At 47.3% G+C, this 12,420-nt stretch overlaps 1 protein-coding gene across 2 annotated transcripts in view; it reads right to left on the bottom strand.

Annotated features, from left to right (window-relative positions):
* MAP4 (microtubule associated protein 4) overlaps positions 1-12,420 on the bottom strand; it is an 87,691-nt gene that overhangs the window by 29,416 nt on the left and 45,855 nt on the right. For both annotated transcript variants that reach the window (XM_045578769.1, XM_045578770.1), the window contains 4 exons: positions 5,683-5,805; positions 4,442-4,555; positions 2,000-2,131; positions 368-1,495 (listed from right to left, as the gene is read on the bottom strand). In XM_045578769.1, the coding sequence (XP_045434725.1) occupies positions 368-1,495; positions 2,000-2,131; positions 4,442-4,555; positions 5,683-5,805 (1,497 nt within the window). The remainder of the gene's footprint in view (positions 1-367; positions 1,496-1,999; positions 2,132-4,441; positions 4,556-5,682; positions 5,806-12,420) is intronic.

The raw sequence follows: 12,420 nt of genomic DNA, 5'->3' as shown, positions 1-12,420 counted from the left end.
TTGGGTGAGGGTTGAGAGAGAGAGAATGGCCAGAACAGAGCAATACACAAGAGCAGGAGGAGAGGGGATCTAGTACAATACAGAGGGGGCCTTAACCAGAGGCAGGGATGTTGACTCCCAGTAACAGGAGGGCAGAGTCTGGGCACAGACATAGCAGGCAGGTAGATGGAGCGAGGCTGTGAATATCCCTCCTTACTGCTTCCTGATCTGTAAGAAACACTAGGTGAGCAGAGAGCAAGGATGAAGAGGTGCTAGAGGGTGAGGGAGAGGAGACTGTGGGAGAGGAGGAATGTGTGTGATGTGTTTATTTATCTGGCATGGAGACTGCCTCGACAGACAGAAACCTGAGGATAAATGTGAGCCATACCTGGTGAGGTCACGGAAGCAGGTTCAGCTGAAGGCCCCTCTCCCTGGAGAGACGCTACCTGGAAAGCCTCACTCAGTTTTCCTGGTGTCCGCACAATCCCCATGTCCTTCGCTGGAACTGGGGCCCCCTCTGCTTCAGAAGATGGTACAACATCCTTAGCCAGGGGAGTCTCTGCTTGTGGGGGCGGAGCCACGTCCTTGCCCGGGGCCACCTGTGCTTGTGGGGGCGGAGCCAGGTCCTTGCCCAGGGCCACCTGTGCTTCCGGGGGCGGAGCCAGGTCCTTGTCCAGGGCCACCTGTGCTTGTGGGGGCGGAGCCAGGTCCTTGCCCGGGGCCACCTGTGCTTGTGGGGGCGGAGCCAGGTCCTTGTCCAGGGCCACCTGTGCTTCCGGGGGCGGAGCCAGGTCCTTGTCCAGGGCCACCTGTGCTTCCGGGGGCGGAGCCAGGTCCTTGCCCGGGGCCACCTGTGCTTGTGGGGGCGGAGCCAGGTCCTTGTCCAGGGCCACCTGTGCTTCCGGGGGCGGAGCCAGGTCCTTGTCCAGGGCCACCTGTGCTTCCGGGGGCGGAGCCATGTCCTTGCCCGGGGCCACCTGTGCTTCCGGGGGCGGAGCCAGGTCCTTGCCCGGGGCCACCTGTGCTTGTGGGGGCGGAGCCAGGTCCTTGCCCGGGGCCACCTCTGTTTCTGAGGACAAGGCCAACTCCTTGGCTGTGGGTGATACAATGTCCTTAGCCAATGCCACCTCCATTTCTGTGAGTGAGCCCATGCCTTCAGCTGGAGCCACGTCCCCGCTGAAGGGAGGTGCCCTCTCTGTCTCACTGAACAGCATTCCGTCCTTGGCTGTGGTTTCCTTGGATTCTACAGGGAGTACCACGTCCATGTCCACAGCCATGTCTGGCTCCGTGGATGATTCCGTGTTCTTGGCGAATGACTCATCTTCTTTGGTAGGTGATGCCACGTCTCTGGCCAGTGCCACCTCTGTTCCTGCGACTGGTGCCAGGTCCTGAGCCAGGGCCACCTCCGTTTCTCCAGACGGTGCCATGCCAGTGGCCTGCAGGCCCATCATCATCTCCAGGGCTCTGGCTGATGCCCTCTCTCCTTCCGATGCCATGTCTCCCTCCCCGGCTGGCCCTAAGGGAAACACATTGGAAGTTTAGGAGCCATCAAAGTCTGCTCAGAGCTCTGCACTCACAACTCACTTTCTTAGAGCACAGGAACCTCTGCTCCTGTGACCCCAACACCCCAAACATGACCAAGAAGCTGGCAGGTTAACGCGTTTGCGCCCATTCTGACAGTCCCAATGCTTAAAAGACCAGCTATTGGGAGAACAGACAATGGAGGAGAAAAGGCAAAGAAGAAGAAAAAACACCCAATGTTTAAAAAAACAATGCAGACATATAATTACTGCCAGAAAGGGAACATGGGACCCTAGAATTTGAAATCCGCACCAAATGAAAAGGCATTTTCTTTGCCCATGAATCCAAAATCTTATATTCAACTACACCTTCCTTCCTCTAGCTGTGAAATCAGCAATACAAGTTTAAAAATATCTGTGACAATTCTGACATTTTTTTCGATGCTGTTGTATGTTGCTGAAAAATACGTGTGATGCTTTACACTGATTATCGACGTTACCTGCTGCGGGCTGCAGTGGCAGCGCGGCCCCTGGGGGAATGAAGACCCCCACGGGGGGCAAGTTGGGGGCTCCCACAGGCCAGCCCTGAGGTACCACCGCTTCAGGAGTAAATGTGTCTCGGGGAAGATGACCTGATAGTGGAACACAAACACACATGTCAGCGGGGGAGGAGGCCTCTGACGCAGAAGCGAGCTTTCTATGCTGGACAGCACGCAGACCGGGGCCATGGCGACAAGGCAGAGTCCTGCAGCAAACCCTGGGGCCGGTCTCCAGCTCTCTGGCAGGTCAGCAGGCTGTGCTGCCGCCATTCCCTGGCGTGCTGGGAGTCAACCTCCCAGAGTGCATTTCACGGAGTCACAGCACCACCGACACGACGTGATGGATGGTAAGGAACTGTGGGTCTTACCTTTCTCACCCATAAACAAGGGGTTATTAAATTCCTTTTCCATGTTAGGAACAATCCTCTGGAAATGCTTTGTAAATTATTAAGAAATGGATGTCAAAAGATTATTATTGTGCTGAAACTGGTTTGGCTCAGTGGATAGAGAGTTGGTCTGCGGACTGAGAGGTCCCAGGTTCGATTCCGGTCAAGGGCATGTACCTTGGTTGCGAGCACATCCCTTGTGGAGGTTGTGCAGGAGGCAGCTGATCGACGTTTCTCTCTCATCAATGTTTCTAGTTCTCTATCCCTCTCCCTTCCTCTCTGTAAAAAATCAAAAAATATATTTTAAAAAAGATTATTACTGTGCTGTCTACTGCCAGACTTAATAGTGTATTTAATAACCTCTTGCCATCAAGATTATTACAATGTAGCTAGAGAGGCAAGATCTTGGACACAGATCAAATAACACCGGAGATACAGTACGAAGGAGGCGTGGTAAGAGTAAAATCAACCATGAGGACCGGAGAGTCACAGAAGCTTCGGAGGAGAAGCAAGAGCAAGAAGAGAGGAGACAGGAGTCAATTCCAAGGATGGAGAACACTGAGCGAAAGAACTGTGGCGAGGCCGACAGCACAGGACGTTTCTGGGACTGAGGTCAGTTGATCTAAGTGCTGCACAGCCTGCGTGTCAGCAACAGAGACGGTCAGAGCGGACAAAGGGGTCAGGAAAGCCGGAGACTTAGGCCTGAGAGGGAAAACAAACAGGGCGCATTGAGTTCCACTCATGGGAATGAGAAGACAAACAACAGGATGCATCGGGTCCATGTTTCAGGTCTGTTTGGGATGGATTTTAGAATTCAGTCAGGAGATGACGAAGGCGGCTGAGTGTGGAATACAGGGGTGTACACTGGGAAAGAGTGAGGGAGCATAAGAGGAGAGAAGAAAGATGCTGTAAAGAAAGAAGTCCCTGCATCTAAAGGACTCACTAACTAGGGAACTATAAAACACAGGAGTCCAAGCCAAATCTAAGTCTCAGGAGACTAGACCGATAACATCAAAGTCAACTCATTTGACATCCTTCTTCCAAGAGTCCAAAGGAAAACCTAATGAGACAGAACCTTACCAATACAGAATTATAAGCATTCTTCGAAGTGGGTCTTACTGATGCTGGGCATTGAAGGGAACCAGAATAGGTCATCCCAAAATATGCCTTTTTGACTGAAAAATTATTTTGAGTTGAAGGCAATTAAGAAACAGCACACGTAGAAAAGGCTCCCCCATTTCTGCCTCAGGGTGGGAATAACCCTCCTTCCACTGAGACTGAGCTCAGCAGCCCAGAGAGGGCAGCAGAGCAGCCTGCAAACAGACCCAGAGTCCTCCTGCACTTCCCCCCGGCTGCCGCTCTTCAGCCTGAAACTGCGGCCCTGACCTGTCATTTCTCTACAAACTTAACGTTCTTACTGAAGATGCTCCAGAAAGAGAAGTTCTAAGAAACCACCTCGAGTTGCTTTTCTCCTGCATGATGAATGCTACATGCATTAATGAACTATTCTTCTCTGTCCATCTGTCTTTCTGTTGAACAGTCCAGCTGGAAACCCAAGCTGAGTAGAAGTAAAGTTTTGTTTAAAAGTTACGCAGCACCATAAATGAGGATACTCCCAATTAATAGCTAAGATCTGTTTAATGTTTACTATGTAATGAGCAATATGTAAAATACTTTTAATTTTATTTTATCTTAGCTCATCTTTAATGTAGGAACTACTGTTGGCCCATTATTAGATAAAAGAAACTAATGTTATAGATAAACAAAACTCGCCCAAGGCCATTGAATGAGGCGGTAAAATGTGGACACAGAATCTGGCCGTAGGATGTAGAATTCAAGATCCCACACAGGAGGGGAGCAGCCCAGAGCGCCCAGCTGAATTCTCTCCTGGGATTGGTCTGAAGTGCCCTGTCCCAGCCAGAGCCCCACGCACGCTTTGCCTAATTAGCTTCACGTGACGGGAAAGACCACATTGACCGTCTCAGGTGAGACGCCAGCCGAGCCGGAGAAGCCGTACCGTCGCCGCCTGTCACAGGGTCACTCCACGGTGCCGGCGCGGGGGCGAGGCTGGCTCCGCCGGGAAAGAAGAGCAGGTCTTCCAGGCCGCCACCGCAGGGCATCCGGAAGGGATCTGAGTAAAGAGCGGTTCAAGACTCAACCCAGGGCCCTGCCACCGCGACAGCAGCCTTCGGCCACGGTGAGTGCTGACCAGCTAACCGTGTGTTGTCACAGGAAGTTAAGGAAATTGAGATAATGTCACTGCACATGGTAAGAAATCAATAAACAGTCACTAATTTGAAACAGCAGTGTGCCCCCCTTATGAGACCAATGGCAATAAGTAAATAAATAAATAAGCCGCATCTCGGTGGAAACACCGTGAGCTCTCAGCCGGGTAACTCGGATCTGGAGCCACTGAGGCTGCCACGTGGAGGCCCGTCCTCCCCGCTTCCCACTCAGACACGCTTCTGGCTCCATGATTATTTGGAATTTTATAGGACGTGGGTGTGAATCTTGGTTTTTCTCTCTGTCAAAGGGGATAATATATATTTGACAGAGTAATGTAAGAAACACGTATAATCTACATGTAAAGGCTATAGCTCTATGCCTGGCGCAAAATAGGCATTCATCAAACGGTGCTGTTAAATGGTGACTGATGGCCCTATCCGGTGTGGCTCAGCGGATAGAGCGTCGGCCTGCGGACTGAGGGATCCCAGGTTCGATTCCGGTCAAGGGCATGTACCTTGGTTGCACGCACATCCCCAGTGGGGGGTGTGCAAGAGGCAGCTGATCGATGTTTCTAACTCTATCCATCTCCCTCTCTGTAAAATAATCAATAAAAACTGTATTTTTTTAAAAATGGTGACTGCTGGGCAGAGACCTGCCTTGGGTGGTGAACACACAGCACGGAGCACACATGTGCTGTGGAACTGTATATTGTGTTAACCAGAGCCACCCAATGGCTGCAATGAGAAGGAAACACTGTGCTATTACTGTAATATTGTAGTTCCTTTGGAAGAATTAAACTCCAATGAACGTGAATTTCAGTTCCTTTATTCAAAACAGGTTTTGCAGGGGAGCGAGCCAGAGAGCAGGTGCCCGAGGCAGAGAGAGGCTCAGGGAGGAGGAGGGGCTTGCGTGACACGTGGCTCGCACTTCACGCGCTGTGTTTAGGCTAACATGTTGGGTCTGGGTGGTGGGTGTGGTTTTTCCATGCTGATGCCAGTTCACAGTCAGCAGCCACGGGCAAGCTGCACTTACCAGTCTGGATAGGATGTACCCCTTGCTCAGGTTCAAAGTAGAAGTTTGTGTTTTCTGGCCAGTTCTGGTTGTTCTGATACCCCTGGAAGGCCATTTTCTCTTCAAGAAAGGCAGCTGGAGACACTGCAGACAGAAACACGGAACAGAAGTTACAGGTGCCAGTGTTCTGCATTAAAGCTAGTACAACGGGCGGCAATCAGGCCTGCTAGTGCCTTTGACAAAAACTTCTTAAAAAGTGTACAAACCATAGCTGGTTTGGTCAGTATCATTTCTAAAATGAACTTTAAAAGACTAGTGATTCATATATATATATATATATATATATATATATATATCCCCCGCTTTTTTCCTTACCCTTCGTTAAAACCCCAGGATGTCGCACTTTCCTTGCCCTCCTCGAGAAGGCTGTTGGGAGACGTGGGTGGCACTGGTCGCCCTCCCGCCAGAGCAGCTCTCGGAGCAGCGCTGGGGACCGCGCCTCCACCCACAGCCTCAGTGACGAGCCTGTCTGCCGAGGCCACCATCCCCATTCACGGCTTCTGACCCAGATTCCCTCCGCAAAACGGCAAACTCCCCGCAGGAGCAACAGCCTTCAGCAGGCATGAGGGTTTGTTTTTTATCATAACTGCAGTCTACTCGGAGAGTCTATTTCAGTTAAAGAGTGAAAAATGAAATTCAAAGCAAAAAGCAATGTTCACAAGTCTAGGTACCTTGTTCTCCCACAGAAGTAAAATGGGAATTAAAGGGGCTGATTTCTATTTTTTTTTTTTAAATCTTGATTTCAGAGAGGAAAGGGGGGTGGAGAGAGAGGGAGAGAAAGAGAGAGAGAAACATCGATGATGAGAGAGAATCACTGATCAGTTGCCTCCTGCAAGCCCCACACTGGGAGATTGAGCCCATAGCCTGGGCATGTGCCCTGACCGGAAATTGAACCGTGACCTCCTGGTTCATAGGCCAACGCTCAACCACTGAGCAATGCCAGCTGGACCCAGTTTCTATTTTTGAGAAATTGGGGGCATTTAACAGAAAAGGCAAGTGACTAAATATTAAAAGTACCAATTAAGTAGTAATATCCTATATAATAAAAGGCTAATATGCAAATCGACTGAACAGCAGAACGACCAGTCACTATTAAGTGCACTGACCACCAGGGGGCAAGCGCTCAACACAGGAGCTGCCTCCTGGTGGTCACTGCATTTCCGCTGAGGGCACCGCTCAGCCAGAAGCCAGGTTCACAGCTGGCAAGTGCAATGGCGGCGGCAGGAGCCTCTCCCGCCTTCATGGCAGTAGGACTTATCCTGAGGGCTCCTGGGCTGCGAGAGGGCGCAGGCCGGGCTGTGGGATAACCCGAGTGCTCGAATTTCATGCACTGGGCCTCTAGTCCATATATAAAAGCCAGGCTAATTCTATCAGGTAAGAGCCATTCCAAGTGCAAATAAACCAATGGCTTTTAATATAACAGAAAACAAAAAGTTCATTGTTGCCCTGACCGGTTTGGCTCAGTGGATAGAGTGTTGGCCTGCAGACTCAGGGGTCCTGGGTTCGATTCCAGTCAAGGGCACATCCCCAGAAGGGGGTGTGCAGGAGGCAGCTGATCAATGTTTCTCTCTCGTCCCTCTCCCTTCCAAATATATATTATTGATAGATCATCTTTTACAGAAAAGAAACCTTCGGCTAAAGAGGGCAAAGAACTTGCCCCAAGAGATCAAAGCCAAGTAGGTGTGAGATCTAGACCTGCTCTCTGGGCAGCTTTCCCGAATGCACACACATCACTAAGGGGAGCGTATTTCTGAAAAGACATGTGCCGGCACCTGGCAAACATAACTGCAATTGTATCTGCCCCACTCTAACTCTGTCCCCGTGTGCGGCAAGGGAGAGAAGCACCATCACGCCCTGTGCCACCTCACAATGTGCGAGAGGTGAAGTCAGACCCCCATGCTGTCTGCACACACAGCAAGGTGGCCCCTTGCTCTCCTCCACGTGAACAGCAGCCATAATGCTGAGATTAATGTTGGTAATTTCTTCAATGGCACAGAAAGATCACAGCACAAGGCTTGATTATTTAAAGCACATGTGTCAAACACAAGGCCCGCGGGCCAAATCCGTCCCGCCAGGCCTTGCAATGTGGCCCGCACCGCGCTGTCACCACTGCACTCCGCTGCGTTTCCATCACAATGACAGTTTATGACTGTTCAGTAAACCATTCGGCCCGCGATTTAGGCTGGATTTTAGATTTTGGCCCCTTCTCTGATTGAGTTCGACACCCCTAATTTAAAACAATATTTTCAAATCCAGCAATGATGCTTTAGCCATGAGGATGGGTTAGGCCACCAGGAAGACGGGAACCACTGCAGCACTAACAGCTGGGGATGGGAAGGAGCTAAGAGCACACAAGCTAACGGCACGTCTCAGGCTGGTACGTGTGCCCGGAGATGTTTCCACAGGGGCACCATTTGCCATGTCCCACCACAGCGCCAAACGGTTCCAACTGCCCACATTACGGGTGTGCCGGTTAATAACGCGGATTTGTAATCAAAGAAAGCACAGTCATTTCAAGAGAAATGTGCTTTATTCAAAGTCGAAAGTCGAAAGTGCTTTATTCAAAGTAATGTCCATCGCTAGCTACCCATTTCCCCATCCTTCAGGTAATTGGTGGGTACCGTCCCAAAAGAACTTTTGTTTTGAGGCAGACCATTCAGAGACCCGATCTTCCACTTCTTCGTACGTTTAGAAGTGCTGCTCAGAGAGTGTGTGTGCCATCGATGGAAACAGGTGGTCATCTGAAGTGCAAGGTCTGGTGAATACGGACGGCAGTGGGTTCATATTTCCCAGCAAGATCTTTTAACATGTCTTTAACTGGTTTTGAAGTGTGTGCTGGTCTGTCATCATGAAACAAAATTACTTTGCCGTCTCTTATGGCCCACTGTGGTCGTTTTACGATCAAAGTGTGGTTCAAATTGATTATTTGTTGTTCGTGGTGATCAGTATTAATGGTTTCACCTGGTTTTAGTAGCTCATAATATACCACACCTTCCTGATCCCACCAAATGCAGAGCATTGTCTTCTTTCCAAAGCGATTTGGCCTTACAGTCGATATTGATGGTTGACTTGGATCCAACATAATTTTGTACATTTGGGATTCTCAAAATAAATCCACTTTTCATTGCCAATCACAATTTGATGCAAAAAAGAATTTCTTTTGTGCCGTTGAAGCAACATTTTACTGATGATTTTTCGGTTTTCCATTTGTCTTTCATTCAGTTGATGAAGCACCCATTTTCCTTCCTTTAAAATCTTTCCCATTGCTTGTAAACAATCAGAAATCATTTGCCGAACAACGTTTAGTCTTTCTGCAAGTTGTTTTTGAGTTTGACACGCATCTTCATTCAATAATGCTTGTAACTGTTGGTCTTCAAACTTTTTCGGTTGACCTGGACATTCTTTGTCTTTCACATCAAAATCATCACTATTAAAGCGTTTAAACCAGAGTTCACAAGTATCTTGAGATGGAACATTTCATCATAAGCTTCCCGAAGTAAACAATAACGTTCAGCAGCACTTTTCTTCAAAATAATGAATTAAAACTAATTTGACATATGAAGTTTTAAAGCTTGCTGTCGGTACAAAACAGCATACTAGTACATATCAAATCGCATATAAATAAACATATGTGTAACTCCATCTATTGAAAAAAATCCGCATTACTAACTGGTACAGTGGTATTTTTTTTAGTAACAGCCACCCTAATAGGTGTAAAGTGGTATCTCGTTGGATTTTTATTTGTATTTTCCTCATGATTAGTGATGGTGAGCTTCTTTTCATATGCTTCTTGGTGTATCTTCTTTGGAGAAATGTGTTCAAGTCCCCTGCTCATCTTTTTTTTTTCCTTCTTTTAATATATTTTATTTATTTTTTACAGAGAGGAAGAGGGATAGAGAGTTAGAAACATCGATCAGCTGCCTCTTGCTCGCCCCCTACTGGGGATGTGCCCGCAACCAAGGTTCATGTCCTTGACTGGCATGAAACCTGAGACCCTTCATTCTGCAGGCCAACGCTTTATCCACCGAGCCAAACCGGTTTCAGACCCGCTCATCTTTAATCAAGTTGTTCGTCTGGATGTTGCTGAGTTATATAAGTGCTTCATTTATTCTGCATGTTAATCCCTTTTCAGATATGTCTTGTAAATATTTTCCACACTCTGTGAATTGCCTTTCAGCTCTATTGATAGTGTCCTTGATGCACAAAGTTTTTAGCTTTCATGTAGTACAGTTCACTTTATTTTTATTGCCTGTGCTTTGGTGTCAGATCCAAGAAATCATAGCCAGATCCAAAGTCATCAAGCTTATGCTGTTTTCTTCTAAGAGTTTCATAGTTTTTGCTGATTTTTAGGTCTTTGATCCATTTTAAGTCACTACTTGTATATGGTGTACAGTAAGGGTCCAATTGGATATCCAGCTTTCCTGACACCATTTGTTGGGAAGACTATCTTTTCCCCATTAAATGGTCTTGGTGCCCTGGCCCAATGTCACCTGAACATACATGCAAGGGTTTATTTCTGGGCTCCGTTCTATTCCTGGTCTGTCTGTCTTCATGCCAGCCTCACACCAATTACTGCAGCGGTATGGTGAGTGTCGAAGTCGGAAAGTGTGAGACCTCTAACTTCATTCGTTTTCAAGATTTGTTTGAAATTCCATATGAATTTTGGGGTAGATTTTCCTATTTCTACAAAAATGGTGGTTGAGATTTTGAGGAAAAGAAAATAACCTTTTGAAAAAGCACTTTAAATCTTCTTCCCCATAACGGACACTGCAGTTTGGTTTGGAAGCTCACAGTTGTAGTAATCATTTGTAAACATCCTCTAATCCACATCCCAGAACTTTTCACAAGGAATTAATACGTGAATATAAAAAGCACATAAAAGTTAATTACTCAAATTTCCTCTTTAAAACATAGAATGAAAGCCCTAAAATATATGAAGCACAAATTAACTAAACTGATGCCCCTGATGGGGTGGCTCCATTGGTTGGAGTGTCATCCGTGCACCAAAAGGTTGTGGGTTCAACTCCCGATCAGGGCACATTACCTAGGTTCCCGGTTCAAACCTCCATTGGGGCATGTATGGGAGGCAAAAGATCGATGTTTCTCTCTCACATCAATGTGTATTTATATGTTACTTATGGAATTACAAATAGATTAAAAGACAAACAAACATATCCTCTGGTGAGGATTATATAAAGAAAAAACTTAACTGAGAACACAGACAATTCAACAATGATTGTTGAAGGCTTTAATACCAATATAATACCTCACTTTCAATAATAAACAGAACTAGACAGAGTGCCAACAAGGAAAAGAAGGCGTGACTGACACTATAAAGACATTTTAAAGAAAACTCCATGCAACAACAGCAGAAGATACATTTTTCTCAAGTATACATGGACCATTCTCCAGGACAGACCATATGTTAGGCCCTAAAACAATCCTTTAAAAGGATTTAAATCGCACAAAATTTGTTCTGCAACCATAATGAAATAACATTAGAAAATGACAACAGGCCGAAACCGGTTTGGCTCAGTGGTAGAGCGTCGGTCTGCGGACTGAAAGGTCCCGGGTTCGATTCTGGTCAAGGGCATGTACCTTGGTTGAGGGCACATCCCCAGTAGGGGGTGTGCAAGAGGCAGCTGGTCGATGTTTCTCTCTCATCGATGTTTCTAGCTCTCTATCTCTCTCCCTTCTTCTCTGTAAAAAATCAATAAAATATATTTTAAAAAAAAAGAAAGAAAGAAAATGACAACAGAAAGTAGTTTGGAAAATTCACAAATATGTAGAAATTGACCGCAGACTCTTAAACTACCAATAGGCAAAGAAGTCACAAAGAAAATTAAAAAATATTTTGAGATGAATGAAGATGAAACAACACACCCAAGAGTAAAAGATGCAGCTCCCGCAGTGCTTGGAGGGAAATTTATAGCTGTAAACACCTACCTCAAAAGTGGGGAAATCACAAATCAATAACATAACCTACCTTAAGAAACCGGAAAAGGAAGAGCAAATATAAACCTAAGCAAGCGGAGGGAAGGAAGTAATGCAGATTACAGAGTGAAACAGAGAAAACACTACAGTAAGTTGGTTCTTTGAAAAGATCAACAGAATTGACAAAGTGTATCCAGACTGATTAAGAAAAAGAGATGACTTAAATTACTGTGTTCAGAAGTAAAAGAGGAGGCATCAACACCAACCTGACAGAAATAAAATGGCCTATTAGGGGGTAGTAAGAAGATCCTCTGTGACATGACGTGATGTGGTAGAAAAGGCATAAAGGCTTGTCAGACGAGGTCCAATTTTGAGCTTCATTGTTAACCTTTCACTTCTTCAAATGAAAAATGAAAATACTGAAAATTCATGCACTGGGGTGTGTGTGTGGGGGAGGCACTCAGCCCAGCCTGGGCCCCCTCACAGTCTGGGAACGCTCAGGGGATGTCCACCTGCCAGCTTAGGCCCGCTCCGAGGGATATGGCCTAAGCTGGCAGTCAGACGTCCCTCTGGCAGCCTGGAGCCCCGTGCGGAGCGGGCCTAAGCAGTCAGCGGATATGCTTAGTGCTGCCACAGAGGCAGGAGAGGCTCCCGCCACCGCCACTGTGCTGGCCAGCCGTGAGCTGGCTTCTGGCTGAGCAGCGCACCCGTGACAGTGCACTGACCACCAGGCCAGCTCCTGCATTGAGCATCTGCCCCCAGGTG

Source organism: Pipistrellus kuhlii, unplaced genomic scaffold, assembly GCF_014108245.1.
Source record: "Pipistrellus kuhlii isolate mPipKuh1 unplaced genomic scaffold, mPipKuh1.p scaffold_m20_p_103, whole genome shotgun sequence".
Classification (NCBI taxonomy): domain Eukaryota; kingdom Metazoa; phylum Chordata; class Mammalia; order Chiroptera; family Vespertilionidae; genus Pipistrellus; species Pipistrellus kuhlii.
The sequence above is the reverse complement of the archived record's forward strand: the minus strand, read 5'-3'. Positions and strand labels throughout refer to the sequence as shown.